A 20,226-nucleotide genomic window follows, 5' to 3' on the forward strand; every position below is an offset into this window, starting at 1 on the left:
GGAACAAGAAATGAAATGCCCCACTGCCGTGCGCGCACACACGCACACTTCACATCTAGGGATGAAAAAATAAAAGGAGCTTCTGAATTACTGAATTATTTTTAGATGAGGCATGACTTTCCACAGCAGACAGTTTTGTAATCAATCGTAATTAGGTTCTCTGCTGCTTTTTTTTTTGGAGGGGGGGGGGGGGGGTATTGGCTCTAAGATGTGTCAGACAACGGAGCAGCGCAATATTGAACTGGGCTGTGAATCCATTATCAACATGCGCAGGGGCTGGAAATGTGACAAAACTGCAATCTGATTAGACAAATATCAAGACTGGTCTGAGCACACAGCGCATCAGTGACCTGAATACTCGGAGCTACATTTGGCTTCAAAAAGTTCTAACCTGGAATTTTACTGCCAGATCTTCACCCCATCATCATCATCGTTCTCTGACTTTGTTGCAATGACATGTTTAGTAAATCGCGTTTAATTTGACTTATTTTGACTGCCGCACAAGAACTAAACAAGCGAGCACAAGAAAAGTCGAATCTTTGCTTCCTTTTTGCAGTTTACTTAACTTTGAGGTCAAACACTAAGAGACAAAATGTTTTTTGTGGGGATTTTGGAACGTCGCCTCCACAACATGGAACAGGAGCAGAAAGAAATTTTTCAAAATAAACACTTTGCTGGACATTTTGTTCCAGCACTTTGTCTAAACAGACGCTTTGTTTGAGCCAGGAATCTTCACTTCAGTGGAGTTACATCAACCAATTTTTAAAATGTTTTATTCTGTTTTTACAGACTGAGTGTGCTTATGTTGTTCATAGCTTCATTCATAGAACATTTTATTCCCAAGAACCTGGCACTTTTGCAAAACATTGATTTTTTTGGCTGGTTGTTACCTGCAGTTTGGGGTTTTTGGAGTAAGGCTGTAGCTTTACCCAGGAGCAAGAGTCTCCGCTTATCAGAAGGTCACTCGTTTGATCCTGGGATCCTCCAGCCTGCACGTAAAGACACCAAAAGACGTCTGTGGGAATGGGTAAATGCGCTTTGAGTGGTTGAAAAGTATGGTGAAAGCCTCATAATCCCAGTGCAAGCACAACCCGTTAACCTTAAAAGAAAGTCTACCCAGAATCCTTTGTGTAAAACCTTTGACTCTAATATCAACAATCTGAAACCAGAGTTTTCATTCATTTTGATGCAGTTCTCTCCCAGGATCTGTTGGGGTAAAGCATGCATGCAGATTAGTCCACACTTACAGTTGTAATAATTAAACATACGCTGTCAGAAAATGTGTCAAACAAAAATAATTATCTTAATGCAAGTAATACGCTTTTAGGGCTTTACTGTGATATCTATTAGCTGTTGTTTTAACCCCACCGTCTCGTCTCCTCTTCAAACAATTAGAAGCCTTCAGATAGACTCGCAGCGTGAACCGACTCGTCCTCGAAACATCCTCCACTGACGAGGTTTGTATCATTTCATTTAGAGGCAACCCGGCGTGTGCGCAAATCAGGTTTCAGAGCTGTAGCTGCTCGCCACATGAGCAATTTGTCCTCTTACTCCAAGGGGAAATACCTGACTGACTACTTTTAAAAAGTCATTACTGTAAGACATCATTTATAAAGTTCGTAATTAAAAGCTAGTGGACTTGGACTGCTGCGTGCACAGTGCCATTGGCCACTCCTGGGCAAAGGTGACTCAAAAAACCCCTTAGCTTCCAGTGTCAGGTGTGGAGTATGTTGCTGTTGTTTCCGTGGCAACAACCACTATTTCCTCTATTGGGAGACAGAGGGATGGTCCCCACGCACATCTGTACACAGAGACGTATGCGTCTGCTACTGCCACAAATACCTCCAGAGACACTGTGTCTCAAGGGCATCCCTTAAACAACTGTCCTTTTTATGCTTCCTTATCCCCCCCAGCCCCCCCCCCCCACAACCGAACACCATCAATCTAGCCATTTACTTTAACTTTATTTCTCACTCCATTAGTTTCTAGGACACAGAGCGGCACAAAGAGAGAATAGGGTGGGGTGGGGGCTGGAGGAGGAAGAGTGTGAAAAAAATGAAAAGAAAGTTTGGCTCCTTGGAGAGATAAAATGTAATTTCACAGTCAACTTACTGTGATATATTATTTCACAACAATGGGGTGTGGGCTGATATGAGCCCTGCTTGGCACCTGTACAGAGCACTTAGAACATCAGCGATGGTTCTCCGGAGACGCTGGTCATATGTAATTGTGTGTGTGTGTGTGTGTGTGTGTGTAGGCGTGGGCTAAATTATCCCCAAAAATCACCTGAATGGAGCTACCAGGAGGGTCCAGCCCACTGGGTTAAAGCGAGCACAGTCAACTGGAAAATATAAGCAGTTGTAACAAACGCGCAAAACAAATCTAATTTTTTTTAGTGTTATTTAATGTGAAATAATATTTCCAGTCTGTGATTTCATGTCGTTGTGTGTTGAGCTTTAGTGGGAATAAGCAGCAGGTGTAGATAAACCCAAGCGCAAGAAGAATAAGAGACAAAATCTATTTCTACCCCATCCTTTGACATATTTGCAACACGACAGTTCAGCCAAATGAAAGAATCCAAACATCATTTATTCCAGTAGCTGCGCTCCCTCGTTGCTCGCACTTTACACAGAGTCTTATCCAAGAACATGTTACAGCAGTGATGGATGCCTCGTGCTTCATTAGCTGCAGTCTGTCCTGGGAATCACTTACACAATATCAAACAGGCCAGAAATCTAATGAGGCAAACAGCAGATGGCGAGAGTTACGTCACGTGAGAAATGCTCTCATTTCAATTCAAAACATAATATCGACTAACATCCGCTCAGCGGTTCTTCTGGAGCTGCTGGTCTTTGAACATTTATTAAACACGCCAAGTATCGAGGACGGATTTAAATGAAATTCTCACAAATATATAATCGACCGAAACAGCAGAACAACAGAACGGGTGGGCGTGTCCCCATCGCTTAATCACAGTTTGCTGGCCTTCTGAAACTGGGACACGAAGCCGAGCACCTGATCTGACGCTGCGATGACCTTATTCTGAAGGTAACGCGCGCTGTTTTTAGACGTCTCGTTCAGGAAGTAACGATAGTTCACCATGATGCCGCAGGAGTTGGCCACACCCCTGGGGCTGGTGTCGGCACGCCAGTTGAGCCGCCACATTGTAGCGCCATTTTGCAGGTGGAAGTTAGCCACTGGATTGAGAGCATAGCCGCGCCGCTTCTCCCCGTACAGGTACCAGGCGCACAGACGCATCAGAACAGGCTCCAGGACTCCGCACAGTCTCTCTGAACGCATCCACTCGTTAGAGCTGAGGAGCTTGCGAAGGGAATCCACGGTCGGGGTCCCCGGGGTCGAATCGGTGGCATGTTGTATCTCCTTCCACTCTTCCTCAGAGAGCAGATCAAATGCACGGCCCTCCTTCCTGCACTGGCTGAGCAGGCCTTGAAGCCAAGCGGAGAAGCCTGGAATGGGTGACAGGCTGGAGAACTGGGCCATGACAGGGAACTCGCTCTGGAAGGCAGAAGAGAGGCACAGAGTTATACCCATGACCTATTTACATCCAGTCGAATTTCATTCATTCAAAAAGGCCTGTGCATTTCAGGCTGCAGCACTGTTTTTACAGTATGTACAATCATGTGCATTAATGCAGTAAAAGCCGTAAAATAGCCTCAACTTTTCCAAACAGGCGGAAAGAAGAAAAAAGATCATTTGAAAATCCAAACTGGGGATGCAAAGAGGAAACAGAGAGACCACGTACGAGGCAGCACAGATCTTATCTTTACTACAATGTAAAGGTCACCAGTTTTACAGCAGTGGAAAAAGGAGTGATGAACACTCACCTCAGCATCAAAACACCCACCAAAAGAAATGTTTGTTCCCAGGCAGCTGCTCGGGCCTTTAGCTCCTCAGAGAGGGACAGCACTGCAAATCAGCTCCTCTGCTTCATGATCCTGCCCTCCTGATGGAGATGGATGACCCTCTCTGTCCTTACCTCCCTCTTATCCTCTGTCCCTTGCACCTTTAATACCTGTCCTTTTCTTTCAACAGCCGCCCCCGCGTGTCTCTGCCTCCTGTTGTCTGCCCACACACGAACCAGTCACCCACCCACTCACCCATCTCACAAGTCCTCTTCCACCCCACTACCTCTCTACTTTCACAAAAACGCTCCCCCTCCCCTCCCCGGCCCATCTTCGCGCTTCGGCGTCTAGGTTGATAAGTGACGGAGCAAATGTGGCAGGCAGAGAAGTGAAAGGCTGCCGATGAAAGTGTCAGACAAACCCTGGAGGGACACGTCGCTGTCTGTGTGCCTTGTTCTGCAACATTGTTTCTATTCCTCCCTTGATCTCGACCCCCTCGGCCCCTTTTACACTAAAAGCCAACCTTCTCACTCTCAGCGTCCTGCTGCCTTTGTACTTCTTTGCACTTCCTTATTCTAACCTCTACTTTTAACTACTGCCTGTTAGGAGTGGGCAGTGTTTACAGAACAGGAAGGTACCCGAATCAGGACAGAAACAGTAAGAAAGGAGGAAAAAGAAACTGGGAGGATAGAATATAGAAGAAAGGATGGAGCGGTGCCAGAACTACGCTCCAGGGTCCAATCTACAAAGACAAGCAGGGCGTCCTCTTTACCTTAAATCACCACGGTGACCTTTTCTTTTCCCCTCTGTCATCTATCAGTCATCAGAGTGCTCCCTCTGTGCTACGCCGCTCCTCTCTTCACCTTTACAAACGCTAAAGAAGCCAAGCTGAGAAACCTCTGCCACAGCTGGCTTTGAAGTAAAGCACTGCAGTCACTCGTCAGGGTCACGGGTACGATTCCCATTCATGGAAAACTGTCCAGAAGATTTCTTGAACCAAACAGAAGAATACATTCTGCCTCCCTGAAATATCATTCTATGTTAAAGCCTTTTATAGCATGTTGGAAACACCGACTCTGGTCGAGGAACCACGTGCAGATGAAACCAGTGCTTTCACGCTCTGCCCTGAACAGGCAAACACACGTTTGTGGTTTTTCTCCCTCTTTTCTGCCATGAAGCAAAAATTTCAATACACCAGAGTAAAGACTCCTCCTAGTTTTAGGAGACGACCTGACAAACCCTCACTCGGGCTTCTCTCCGCCGGCCCTCCGTAAGTTTTCAGAATTCATTTTGAGATTTTGCTTTGCACTTCTAAAACACATCTAGGTCTGGCCCCGAGCTACGTGGCAGAAATATTAACCCCATAAGAGCCCGTCTGCAGCTTTCAACTCCTCAGTTAGAGCTTTTCTGGCTGTTTTAAGGCAGCGGCTTAAATCCAACCGTGCTTTTGCCACCAGGGCTACTCAGCTTTTTCATGACCTGCCTGAGGAGATAAGGAGTGCTGAATCTGTGCCTTCTTTTAAATCACTTTTAAATACATTTTGTAGAGACTTAGTTTATAAAGTATTTGGTATATGAAGCAGTTGATATTATCATGATGATAAATAAAATCCCTAAAGCTAAAGACAGCTAGAGCTAAAAGCTTAAATTAGCTCAGGAGGGCAGTATGTATGTACTGATATTAAATTTTACTTAGTTAATTATAATTCTTGCTGTATACATTATTAAACAGCAAGATAAATAGCATAATTAGCCAATTGTGCCACCCACGACCCTGACAAGGATAAGCGGAAGGATGGATGGATGAAACGATATATTTTTAGACATAAGTTGTAACAGCCGCCGTTTTCTTTGTGAGTATTTATTACACGGCCTGCTGGGGGAAAAGCCTGTTCTAACGTTTGAGTCTAAGGTTTATTTTTTAGCACCTGAGGCCCTTTTTTTGCTTCTCATCCGTAAACACTCTGCATACTCGTTCATGGGATTCAGTTTATTTTGAAAAGTCTCAACAGGATCTTGAGCTTTATTGTGAAAGGTTTATGTGGAAAATAAACAAGCGGATACGCGATGGTGTTACCGTCGTTGTTGCTAACGACAACGCATAAAATCAGGCGCTTGTCTGTCCGCAGTGTGGTTCTATTAAATATAAGAGAAAGAGAGAACTTTAATAAATGAATATAGCCACTACAGTCACCATCAAAACCATGAAAAAATATTACCATAAACAGTTTATTTTGTGACACCACGAAACAAACGATAGACGTTTTTATATATATCGTTATATCGAACAGTTATGAGATAACTAGTTACAGTGACACTGTAACTAGTGTCACTGTAACCCCTATCTGTCTGCATGAAAATGGATTTAGAAATAATTTGGAACTTTTTTCGCTCTGTCTGATCTGTTGTCTGTTACAGTTCACACCCACCTGCTAACTTCCACCTGTTCTTTCTAATAATGCTTGATCTGTTATTGTTCAGTATGTTTAATAGAGTATACAGGCAGGCAAAGATGTATACATCTATAGTAGTTCACTGCTATAAACATACAAGCAGTTATTTCCTCATTTAAACTGCCAGCTCTCTTCTTCAACGTTGCTTCGTTGCTCTGGAACGATTCCAAAGCTCAAGATCTTTAAGATTGCTTAGTGTGAGTCCCGTTCAGACCACTTTCACTTACACTTCTGCCACAGTGGCTGGACATCCTTCAGCGTGTCAAGTTTAGATTTTTCCTCCAGGAGGAGGGACTGTATCCGACTGCCAGGGTGGGTGCTGAGTCAAAAAAGCCCCCACACAGACCACACAGCCACCATCTCAGCTCCCGTATTTACAGTAGAAGGTCAATAAGCAGTATCATTTTGCTAATCAACTTTCGTGTGCACAACCCTGTGAAGACCAAAAAACCACCTCCTGACCTGAAGGCCTGCATATCTGCTCGTATGCATGCGTGCAAATAGTCAGACCAGCACTTCCAGGTAGACATTTATAACTAATAGCAGCAGGAAAAGTGGTCAAGAGGAGATGAAAGGACAGAGACAGGTGTCTCACAACTGTTAAGCTACTTTCTCTTTGCAGATAGAAAGGAGACAGAAATCTGCATTAGGAGGCTGGAAGAGCTATAACAGCACAAGTCAGAGGAAGTGAAAGAGTCTGTGATGTACCGTTATTTATTTTGTTCCAGTTCCTGTTTCTTTCGTTTCTTTTGTTTCTTTACTTTATTAAAGTCTCATTTCTCTTACACGCCTTCACGAATGCAGAATCCGCATCTTTAAGGCTTCTACAAAACAATGCAATATAACATCGGTGACGTGCGAGACCCAAAGCCTTACTGCCGACGCAGAAAACACAAAACCATATCTGCGCTGCTCACTCAACCGTATGCTTCCATTAATAACAATGACAATAAGCAAACCACTTGCAGACATCAAAACAGTCACTTTGTATGGATAAATAAAATGAAAACACTTTAAACCTGATTTTCTTTTTTTATGAGGATACGCTATGAAAAGCTATTTCCCAGCTGTTGATGAGAGAAGCTTTTGATCTTCCATTCAGTGTTCCAATCGTTTAACAAGTGCGAGCTAGAGTGGTCCAACACAAAGAGCTCTTCTGTGCTTATTGAGAGGGATGGATGAGATGTTAGTACTGCCTGTCAGCTGAGTACTTCTCTCTTTATGTATACATGCATTCAGGCGCTATTGCAAGTGGGAGATTTATGATTCAGCACTAAGAATAAAAAAAAGGATGCTAAATGTAAGAAAGTAGGTCAGCTGGACAACACCTGAAGAAAGGGAGGAGCTCTGTGCCATGTGTGCGTTCACGATAAGGCGTTATTATCTAGCTGTAATGGAAAGGTTGAGAAGCGTCACTGATGTGCCTCGCTACATCCTGGTTATATTTAGATAACACATGTTTACTTAACCTTGCTGCATCTCTTTCATTGACACTTATCTGGAATGTCATCGGTATTTTAAACAGGTACCGGCAATTTAATTAGCAGAATTAACCAAAAATGTTTTGCTCTCATCCCATCAACGGGAACACTGAGGCATTTCCAAATAATTCGATCATATCCTCAAAGACAATTCAAGTTCTAGTAGCTGCAACTGAGCCAAGGTAAACTCTGTCAGGCTAAAAATGTGAAAATGTGATTGTTTGTTGTATATAAGCACTAGGGGTGCAACGATACACAAAATTCACGGTTCGGTTAGATACTTTGGTGTCACGGTTTGATATTTTTTTCGATACAAAAAAATAATTTAATTTGTCATTTATTAAAATTATAAATATATATTTTAACTCAAAAGTACAGTTTTTAAATTTAATGTTGCTGAAACAACAAAGTAATAAAAAAATTAATCTGATGGAGAAATCCCTCATCTTTGGAAAAGAGAGTTTATTACAGAGAAACGTCTCTTTCCAAAATAAAAGCTCTACTATACGCTTCTTCTGGGCTATATTCTCAGCAGCATATTAAACATATCAGGTCCCCATAAGGAGAATCCTGTGCTAACAGCTGTCTAAATGACTCGGGTAAAGTTTGTAGCATGCGTGCTTGTTGTTTTTGTCTGCTTCCACTTGTCTTTGCACTAGGATGATGTCGGAGTAAACGTGCAGTCATACTCGTTGTGTTCCCACTAGTGCTGTCAGCGTTAATCTGAAATGACGTTAACGCCACAACACGGAAAATCTCCGTTAACGAGCTACCGCGGATCGCCCCGTGCGTGGGGCTAGACGGCCAACACGTTAACGAGCTAACTGCACTAACACACTAGCTCCCACCCATGTAATTGAGCATTGCGTGGCACATCCAACATACTGTTTTACTTTAGTCCATGACGCGCTTACCTTCAGGGTCATACGTCACATGAAAAGCTTGCGCTGCGCTCAGTGAATCTGCATTCGACTACTCTGCCTAGGCTGCACTGTCGAGCGCAGATCCACTGAGCGCTCCACACAGACAGCATCGTCAGAAGGAAAGTTGATAAAAATAAATTACAAATGTTGTATTGTTCGATACATATGCGTACCGAACCGAAAGCTCTGTATCGAACGGTTCAATATCGATACGAGTATCGTTGCACCCCTAATAAGCACCTGCAGCCCACATTCGCTTACCTGCAATTCACGCACCACCCTCTTGATGAGGACATTGCCCAGTTCCACCCCTTGCAGGCCAGCTTGTGTTGAAGAGATCGAGTAGAAGATAGCTGAATTGATCTTATTCACGTCTTCGTCTGAGTCCAGGGTGGCAAACTCACGAACAATACTCTGAGAAAAAAGAAAGAGAGAAGATCATTTTTTCTTTAGGCTGGAGTAAGGAAGACAAATCCTGCACTACTCATGCAGCTGTAAACCCATTTTCAGTGTTCTTAGCTGCTGAGCTGCTGTCAGGGCAAGTTTCACTACAACTATTTGAGAGCCGCTGGGGCAGAACTGTGGAAATCATTGCACAATTTTACACTGTGAAATATTCTTGGATTTCAGTGTTGTGAAAACCGCCTTTAGCTCGCACAAAAACAAAAAGAAGCGATTGCTGAGCATAAAGCTTTGTTTAAACAGGAATGTGCAGTTACAAGGCCTTGGCCGTGATGTTTCTTCATACTGGTCACGTGACAGGAGGACCGACACAGTAAATCCCAGACGTGTAACTGTCTTCTACGCTTTAATAAAGGGACACAAACCGTTACAGCAGCCTCCGGCTACTGAGTCTAACCTGTATGTTATCAGAGATGTCTTCAGTCAGAGCCACGTGGAGTACAACCAAGGGCTCTCCCGGCATGGCAGCATGGGTGAAGGCATAGCAGCGTCGGTATGGTCCCACTCTGCGCTTCAGGTCGGTCCAGTTTCTTACAGGGTGCACTGCCTCATACCTGGGAGAAGGCAGGCTCATGGTTAGCTCCAAAGTCCTTGGTTACCGATATGAAATGTTATTAGTTACACGCCTCCAGCTTAAATAATCACAGCAGCTTAAAAAAACTCAGTGTCCTTTTTGCAGCACAGGATCCTTCAGCTCAGACGGAGGTCGACAAAAGCGGCGTCTCATTCGGGCGGCTCAAAGAACCACCACAAGTGGGTCTGATTAGCTGCGTCGAGCCAGTTAGCTTTGAATGACATTTTCCTCATTTTTCATTCAAAGATAAAAGTGTTGTGTTACTCAATTTCAAATATTACGTTTTTAATTGCAACGGTTTGCAAAAGACCTTCTTTTTCTGCTATTCTAACATAAAATAGCCAAATTAATATAAAGCTAAATACAGGCGTTACAAAGTTTTAATTAAAGTGATTACTAACATTTGTGTTTGCAAACTTTTACATCAAACTGGCTGCTGTGAAAGATCTTTATAGCAATAGCTTCACATGGGGCGCTTAATAGGGCTCCTATTTATATTATATTAGAGTATATCGTTGATTATATCGAACTTCCATCGTTGCACCATCGAGAGCATCCTGACCAACTGTATAACAGTCTGGTACGGGAACTGCTCTGCCTCGGACCGGAAGGCGTTGCAGAGGGTCGTGAAAACTGCCCAGCGCATCACCGGAGCACCACTTCCTGCCATAAAAGACATCTACAGGAAGCGGTGTCTGAAAAGGGCTGGGAAAATCATCAAAGACCCCAGTCACCCATCACATGGACTCTTCACCCTCCTGCCCTCTGGGAGGCGCCACAGGAGCCTCCGGACTAAGACCACCAGGTACCGGAACAGCTTCTTCCCCACAGCTGTCAGACTCCTGAACTCTGCCTCCTGACATCTGACCCACGTTAAACTCATGGACTGAACATACACACACCCACAATGGACAACTGTACCCTCAAACACAATAATAACATGGACTGAACCACCACTCACAACCACCAGCACTTTATATAGCCTCTGTAGGAATTATATCTCACTTATCTTAACTGCACTACTGTATAGCTCTGTGTAAATAATCATTCTGTACATTCGATAATCTTTAATCCTACAACTGTTTACAACTTGCATAGTTCCCATTTCTGTATAGCTGTATATCTCAGATTCTGTAAAGTTATTTATTTCATATTCTGTATAGTTTTTCATATTTATATCCTGTTCATATCCTGTACATAGCTTGTACTCACTACAGCCCACATAGAATATAACTATAAGTTATAGAATATAACTATAAGTTATAGAATATAACTTATAGTTATATTCTATAACTATAAGTTATAGAATATAACTATAAGTTATATTCTATAACTTATAGTTATAGAATATTCACAACATACCTCATACCGTGTACATTATAACATAATAGACCCATTTCTGTAATATACTCACATATCTATATTATTGCTAATATATATTGTAATATATCTATATCACTAAGCACTTCTGGATGGATGCAAACTGCATTTCGTTGCCCTGTACCTGTGCATGTGCAATGACAATAAAGTTGAATTCTATTCTATTCTATATAAACTATGTTGCGATCGTGGCTCAAGAGTTGGGAGTTCGCCTTGTAGTCAGAAGGTTGCTGGTTCGAGCCCCGGCTTGGACAGTCTCGGTCGTTGTGTCCTTGGGCAAGACACTTCACCCGTTGCCTACTGGTGGTGGTCAGAGGGCCCGGTGGCGCCAGTGTCCGGCAGCCTCGCCTCTGTCAGTGCGCCCCAGTGTGGCTGTGGCTACAATGTAGCTGCCATCACCAGTGTGTGGATGTGTGTGAATGGGTGGATGACTGGATATGTAAAGCGCTTTGGGGTCCTTAGGGACTAGTAAAGCGCTATATAAATACAGGCCATTTACCATTTAGCTAATTTCACTGCAATATTTTGAGGACTGTCTCACCTGCTACCTTGTTTACCTGCCTTCTAAAGTGCACCTGATTTCTGTACAGTGGGAATAGGAAGTGAAATGACTCCCCCTAGAGCCTGGAGTAAAGCTACAGTTATATTCTAATACTAATCATTTCCAAAACCTGTAGCTGAATCTTTAGGTAAAGATAAAAGAGAGAAATGCACAGCTAGTTGGGCTGCTTTAAATACATTAATCAGCTGTAGCACCTTCTCCCAACAAGTACTTCAAACTTGTGTGTGCAAGCAGGTGCATGTGTGTGTTTTTACCTCCCTCTGTCATGCTACAGCAGCCCTGTCCACGTGTTTAAATGCTCATGAAGTTCATTTAAACACGTGGACAAGCCCGCTGTCCCTATGGTTACAGAGGAGGGGTTAAGTAAACAGTCATTTTTAAAACTGTGCTGTCTAATGTGCTTCAGGGAAGAAGAAAAAACAGCCTGCGATGCGATTCTACAGTTAAAGATGAGGAACAACACTGGGTCGCAGTGATGCCCTTACTGGCTGATCTTCTGCAGGATCTCGCAGGGGGACTGCCAGGTGATTCTCTCGAGTCGCAGCAGACCTACAGAGAACCACTCAGACAGCAAGCTCTTCAGCGCACCATTCAGGTCCTGTGGGAGAAAAAGGGGAGCGTTTAGCTGTAACAGCCACATCCAGCTGATAATTGAAACATTCGCCACATTCTTTCTGTTTCAGAGAGCAGCTCAGCAGCTGCTCTGTCAAGTAAATATAGTACAAGAAAAAGAAGGTCATCCACAATATTGAGTAATGCAAGCACTAACTAAATGTCATTTCACTGTTGCAGTGAAAAGCTGGAAGTGGAAAATAAAATACTGTCTTTTCTATTCCTATTAAGAACTGGATAAATACAACCCTGTGACCTGTTTTATTAGAAACTCACAAAGTAGAGCAGCGCAGCAGCTGAAGTTTGTCTGTGGCGATGAACAATTCATGGCCACATCTTGGACACTGTGCCTGGATGTGTGCTCCTTTGGGCGTCGGTATACAGTTTGAATGTTTTCACATTATGAATAGTGATTTGTTCGAGCTTGCAATAAGCGTAGAAGGGGCACTTCAATAAGCAACTTGCCATTTGAAAGCAGGCCTGTCCTCCAACAAAGGTCAGACTTCATTTAAAGCAAATCTCTTGCAAACACACAAACAAGCTCACAAGGTGCACACACTCAGGCACATAAATAGAGCTTATATTGGCTGTTTCATAGGATGGCTTCTCTTCAGGCTTACTTTAATGACAGCTTGTCAATCATAATAAAAGCTAATACAAACAAGCACAACTACAGTCACGGTGTAAAAGCCAGTGGCTGAAATTCTCCACGAGCAGCGATCGAATCCAAAGCTAACAGCATTTGAAATTCATCCCCACATATAAGCATCATGCCCCGCATTATTCAGCTGTACGGTTGAGAAGTTTCAGACTAGAAGATTCTGTTGAGCAAAGAGCAAATCAAAAGTAACCCTGAAATACAATTTTAGCAAAACTTCAATTTCGACTTATTTCATAGTATATATGTGTTCCTCAGACTTCACAAGCTGCCAGAAGGGAAATAATCTACGATAGCTGATACGCACATCAACAACGCCGTGAGGGAATAGCAGCCGCTGGCTTGGGCGGCCAATTTTCACCCACACAAAAGAGAGGTCAAACTGGGATGTGTATTCCATTGACCCAGCAGAAGATGGAGTCTTTAGAAATGGAAGAGTGCATCACTCAAGGCCTCGAGTTAGGAGAGAGGGAGAGAGGGATGGCAGAAAGAAAGGGAAGGGGTAAAAAAGAAAATCCTGCAACCCATTAAAAAGAAAATGAAGCGACACTTTTGACACCGGAGCCGTATCAATGCAGCCGAGCGCGGATGCTGTAAGGTGATACAGCCTCTGCTACAAGCAGCCTCTCTACCTCGAGCTGGAGTTATTTTGTGACTATACAGTGAGCCAGCATGAGCTGCCTGCACAAGGCCAGATGACCACTGACTGTCCAAGTGTTTCAAAGGTCAGTCAGAGCCTGCCAGTACCTTTGCTCCAGCAGGGCGCGTGCCATTTGTAAGCTTGTGCGTTGAAGGGGAAAAAATAGTCCCGCTGACACGTGCACCCCCAGGGAGCCAACTAACACGATATCCTTGACATGTCCTAACCAGTGTTGGGCAAGTTACTTTGAAAAAGTCATTAATTACTTGAAAATTAACTATTACGTTACTTTAAAAAAAACGTTTAACCCCCTGGGCTCCAGGGTATAATTGGCCATTTTTCACTACGTTTGATTTTCCCTCCACATTTCACCTTTAAAAACTATTTCCTTTGCCTTGTTTATCATTGTTTTCAGCACAACCTCACGTGTCTGAATTTACAGTCATGTTTTCATTTTGACAGACTGTATTGATCTAAAAATCAGACAAAAAACATAAAATCCGAGTAGAAAAGGTGGATTTTTTACTGTAACAACCACAAACATGTTTAATGAATCATATTTCATAACTTTAAATGCAAATATAAATTGTCAATTTTAAAATCTATGTACAACCTATGTACAAGTTTTGCAAATAACAATGTTATTTGCAGCCATTTACCTTTTATTCCTTTTTCAATAAGATGCCACAAATTGTTTGTGCCACTCCAAAAACATAATTTCTGTCCACTATAAAGGAAACATCACAGCCTGATACCTGCAGGTCTGACAGCAGCAGGTGTGTCACTCCTGTTTCTTCCTGGAGACAGCAGTCGCCTCATTGTTCTGACACACAACACAAAACTATCCACAACACTACACACTAACTACACAAGACAACACATTAACTACACACTCCAAACACGCTAAACGTCACAAATCTCTCACATCTCAAAACTCGCTCTCTCTCTCTCACTGTCACTCCTAAAACTTCCGCCTCTTCCTAAACAACCAAACGTCATGTTTCCATATCATTTCTTGATTGGTCGACATGGTGCATTTTTCCACCAACACCAAAGGGCTGTTTTTTGTTTTGTTTTTTTATTTGTTGCTCATAAGCAGAGAGGTCTCGAGAGGCACCTTGTTGCCTTGTCTTTAAGTGGCCATGTGATTGGCTTACCACGACTACTTTATTCTTCCTCAGTCAAACAGCAGCACTCATGCAATTGTTTTGCCCCCTGAGCTCCAGGTGTTGTGCCAAAAAGTGATCGTCGGGCAGAAAGTGATCACCGCCCGCGGGAGCGCGAAGCTGCTTAAAGCTGCAGCGCCCAGATTACTTACAGCTACTTCCTGCAGCTGATATAAGATGCAGTAAGCTGAACACAGCTTCACCCGTCTGCTTGTTGAAAAATAGTAACACGACCGCATTTTCTCGTTAGTAACGGTAACGGCGTTGTAACGATAGGAACAGTAATTAGTTAGATTACTCGTTACTGCAAAAAGTAACGCCATTACTTGTAACGCCGTTGTTCCCATGACTGGTCCTAACATCTTCCAGTTGCAGTTTGGGGCAACACAAATGAAAGGGCCTGAAGCAAAAAGGTGAGAGGGAACATCAAAAATCAATATGCAAATCCAACTAATCTAAATGAAAGAGAAACACAGCGACTCGGTCTTGGGTACATTTAAAAAGTGAATGTACCCAAGCCTTGTATGCTGTACTGTAGTTCTACAGTCATTACCATATTCTGATTGCAAGGTCTCCCTTGGTATGCACATACCTTCAACGCAGGTACAAAAAGCTTCACGTAGGCTGTGACCTTTTCTCATTTTTTAGCTCAATCAATGCAGGCGGTAACAACAAGCAAAGATTACGAGGCACCAACAAGACCAGATACAGTGCTGAGAAGAAGTCGGTACTCTGTTGGCAACTTAGACCTTTTTAAGCTACACAGGCTCTCAGTGGTCCTGGGTTATTGAGATTAAGCACATCTGAACCACGTTAGAGCAGGAACGGTGCAATCGGGGTCTTTAAAAAACATATCAGCCAGTAGCACTTAACACATGAAAACACATGATTGCAAGGTCAAAGGCATATGCACTTTCAGTGCTTTCCAAAGCAAAACGTAGAAGCTGAAGATGACTAAAGTAGGCTTTCATAAAATAGCTGCTTATGATACCAGAAAAAGACATTTTAGTTGAACTATAATAGCTTTTGATTGTGGTTTTCTAATTTTGATTCACATATTTCAGCACAAGAATTTTACAGATCAGCAGCTTCCTTTTTATGTAGTATGTTGGAGAATCGGGGGGGAAATCATTTTCATGAGCTACATAAAGAAAAATGTGGGTTTTTAACACAAAACTAAACAGAGATGTTAATGAGGTTTTATCAAATGTTGAGACTGAGAAAGATTTGCTCATTCTGAGCTTGATGCCAGCAAGCCAAACTTATAAAAGAAAAAGTGGAACTTATATAAAGGCTGGAAAGACGTGCAATGCTTAATAAAGAAAAAGTAGAAGTGAAAGAAAGTACCTCAGCGTGATGGCTTATTACTGAAAGGCATCCGTCTTTTAGCCCTTTAATAAATATAGTGAAGTACACTCACAAAGTGCCAGTACTTTCATTCCCATCTAGATTTCTTTAAAATAGCACCTTGTGCGCCTTCAAAGACTTGGAGTTGAGAGCACTGCTACGCTGTATCTTAAAGGAAGAAAAGCACCTGTTGGAACATGATTGGATTAAAAAGGCGTCCCGGAGAGACCGTCTTTCATAAGTGAAAATGTGGAGAGGTTTACCACTTTGCGAATGACTGCACAGGCAAACAATTCAGCTATTTTAGAATAACCTTTCTCAACATAAAATTGCAAAGAATTTGCAGATTTCATCATGTTTGGTACAAAACCTGAATATAACAAATAAAAATAGGGTTGCAAACTATCAATTAATTGTGATGGCTGACTACAAAAACCAGTTCAAACTCAGGAAAGAAAAACGCTGTGCCTGAGCTTGTTTAACACAGACATAATTAAATGCATGCCTGCGGTCTGAAATTTTATCTGGCAGGCACTGGTCTACATCTATACCATTACTGCTGAATGATATATGCAGGTTTACTTCAAGACAATATCTTTCTTCATTGAAGACGTATGCCTGACCCAACGTTTTGGAATCTGCTGCTGGCATCAAGTTTAAAATGAGCACAAACTTATGTGACATTCTGTCTTTGGAATCCTGTAAATGAAATCCATGGTTTACGCAGTTTGAGCATGATAGCATGCTTACATAACACCAGTGGGTTATTTATAACTCCACTTTCACATCTAATCAGTCTGGGTCCAACATTGAGATCCAGCAGGCATAAGGGAACGCAAGTCAGAGGCTGACATGAAACCAACAGAAAAGTCATCCTGTAAACATACTGCAGTTGCAGGAACTGCCACATAAACAATGCATGTATGCAATTACCAGTACTTGTAACTAACAAAATCATTTTTTATGTTTCTGTTATGTTTAGTTCAGCAGCATGTGTAAGCTCTTTGATCAAGTTGATATTTTCTATGTTTAAATACGATTATTGTTGTAGTTTGAAATAAAAATGTCATCACACAGAATTTCCATCTTTACTTTTTCCACACCTGACCAGACAATAAGAAAAAGATAAAGCCGATGTTGTAACTGTGGAAAAATCATGAAGAATATGTTACTCTGACAATGTAAATATTCTAAAAAATGTAAGTTAAAAAAATCACAACTGCTTTATTTGTTTACATAGCACTAAGGTTCAGTTGATAGACTTTCTAGCACATTACACTGAATGACAGAACAGATATCAGAATCAAACCACTTGTGGTAATTTTATTATTGCTATTAGTATCAAATATGGGGCTTTAGATGTGAATACCTCTACAGTGTTTATATCTGTACTCTCAAACTAAGTGCACGAACTACACGCTGACAAACCCACTTAAAAATATTCCACTGTTACCACTTACAGCGTGCATAAGCACTGTTACACCCTAGTGTGAACTGAAAGGTGTGATTATATTGACGCCTGAATGATGAGGCCTGTGAGACTGCCTTTATGGTTAAATGCGCTGCCAGAAATGTACCATTATAAGTGGGCAAAGAACATGGGATCGGTGTAATGGGATCTTTAAGGGTTTCTTTCCGCCGCCTTTTCTTTAAAGTCCGTTTTAACTGTCTTCAAAGGATGCATTCAAAATATTCATTACATGCCTGATTAATATTCAGTTCTTTCCCTTTGTAGCTACGGCAGAGAAGTTCTTATTCAGCTATAGAATTAAACATTTGAAAGTCTTTTTTAAACACGAGAGATTTCCAACAACAGTGGAAGACAGCTCTGATCAGCTGAGCTGTCCATCCAGAACACGCAGGAAGTCTGAAGAAAGCTCTGAAATTGAGCTTGACAGTGTTTTTGTCCCAAACAAGCCCCCGTCTAATCAATATGTTAAACAATCATACACTAAGAAGGAATCAAAAAGGACTCGTTAATTACATGGTTAGTAAGGGGGAGTTAACTGGGGCAAAGGTGCACTGAACCCGTGATGAAATATGAACCGGGGGGGCAGCGCACAGGCTGCAGTGTGCAGGCGGCTATACTGTAGCTACCGTTGGATGCTGTCAGGTTATGTCACATGCAGTGTCTCTATATTGGCAATGTCAAACACATAAACGCGAAAGGTATTTCTTGAGCTCGAGTCAAGCGAGCACCCGTAGAAATGTGAACGAATATTACCCTGATGTGCGGGCTGTCGCTAGCTTTGGACGAGATTATTTCGAGCACATCCGCTCGCAGATCCACAAGAAACTTCACTCCCCCCTCGACTCTGCTTATATGACTGAACAGCTGTTTATAACGGGGAGTCAAGGTGTACCGGAGTCTGTCTTCAGCTAGCAAAATGGTCGCCAAGTCCCGTAATTGAGTGTCCAGTAGCTTCAGTGCGAGCTCCGAAACACTTTTGTGGTCCACCCCGAAGTCTTGTGATAGCTTCGTTAGGAAACAAAGTTTATCTTCCTTATCGAGACTTTTGTAGAAGTACATGAACTCCAGGCTGTTAGTTTCGGGTGGGGGCGGGGATTTGTCCCTCGTTTCGTAGGAAGGTAAAGGTGCAACGACCCTCGATAGTATCTCCTCCATACCGGAGACACCGCCGCGACTATGTGTAGAGTACCGGCGCCTGCAGCGGACGTCTGAGGCCTCCAGAGCCACTCTGAGAAGAGCCCGGTGTCGCCAGCACCTTACACTGCTCCGGAAAGCCAAAATCACGGGATGGGATGTCATTACCGGGGGGAGGTTAAGCTGTCTGGAACCCACGACCAGTTACCACACACAGGAAATCATTTCCGGGTCTCTTAAAGAGACAGTACAACAAATAAAACGCACTAACCCGGTGTTGTGCCAAAAAGTGATCCTATGGACAGAAGTTCAGTTTCTGATGGCACAAAGTTCTGCCTATAGTGACGCCTGCCAAAAACTGATGTCATATGTTTCCGTGTGTTTGTTATATGTGTAATATCTTTACTTATGTTGGTATTCGGTGGACTTCGGTAATCAGGGTTTACAAATGGGTTATATATAAAATATATAAATTACCTGTTTTTCAAGTACCTTTGTAACTCTATGTTATTGTACTTACATTATAACCAATCCGGTCCTTTTTGTCCACTTTAAATATGTTTACAGAACTATTATTATATTTGTTGCAATGTCTGCTGTCCTCTTGCCCAGATTATTCTTTAAAAAGACATTTTTAATGTCAACGAGATTTTTTTTAACTGCGTAAATAAAGGCTATATAAAAGTCACTACCAAAAACTGATTGCGGCTTGTACCTTCTTACAGGAATGTTGTTTGTGACTCAAGATGACTTGATATCATGAGGGATACATCTGACATATGTTTCACATATTTTAGAGCAGAGCTTCCCAAAGTGTGGGGCCCGCCCCCTAGGGGGTGGAGATATTAGCTCTTTATACAGTAAAGTTACAGTGAGATACAAATAACATCAGGCTGATCCTGCCATGATTTGTTCCCTCGGTTCAAATCACGGACAAACAGGATCCCACAGCTGTTTTTGTTTTTAAACCCATTTTGCACATAGAGACATTTTTTGAAAAATGTATTGATAGCAATGTTGAATATTATTACACAGGAAAAAAACAACTACACGTACAATAATCACACCGTGACGCCTCTGCCTTTCTAATGGAGGGAGAGTAACTGTGTGTATGTAAGCGTGTAAAACCTGAAGATAGTCAGATTAACAGTAACAGTATTTTGTCTCTATTTGCAATTCATCTCATGTAAACAATAACGTGCGCACAGCGTGACGTGAAAAAAGGCACATACCTTTGACTTGCCTGATGAACTCTGTATTCCTCGTCCACACGTAAACACAAAAAAGGAGTTTTAAAAGATCTCCATTTTCAGTGATTCTAAACGTCGTTTACGTGTAGCTGAAGGACCCGTCCCATCCAGGCAACAAACTGTTCCAACTTCTGCAATCTGGTAGAAGGTTCAGCATCTTCCGGGCAAGGACAGAGAGACTCAAGAGGAGCTTCTATCCCCAAGCCATCCGGGCCCTAAACACACACACCCGCCCTCTCACATCATCTAT

General features: G+C 42.5%; 1 protein-coding gene across 1 annotated transcript; it reads right to left on the minus strand.

The window, feature by feature from the left end:
• Positions 1–2,568: 2,568 nt before the first annotated feature.
• Positions 2,569–19,104, minus strand: mlycd (malonyl-CoA decarboxylase). Its single transcript, XM_085461177.1, has 5 exons — positions 18,346–19,104; positions 12,184–12,296; positions 9,580–9,736; positions 8,982–9,134; positions 2,569–3,516 (listed from the first exon to the last, which is right to left on the minus strand). Exons 1-5 carry the CDS (start codon positions 18,889–18,891, stop codon positions 2,971–2,973), a joined length of 1,515 nt encoding a protein of 504 aa, XP_085317303.1. The 5' UTR covers positions 18,892–19,104; the 3' UTR covers positions 2,569–2,970.
• Positions 19,105–20,226: the final 1,122 nt, after the last annotated feature.

This window comes from Copadichromis virginalis, linkage group LG7 (assembly GCF_057382275.1).
Source record: "Copadichromis virginalis isolate Kocher_CV1m ecotype Utaka linkage group LG7, C_Virginalis_male_GT1.1, whole genome shotgun sequence".
Taxonomy (NCBI): domain Eukaryota; kingdom Metazoa; phylum Chordata; class Actinopteri; order Cichliformes; family Cichlidae; genus Copadichromis; species Copadichromis virginalis.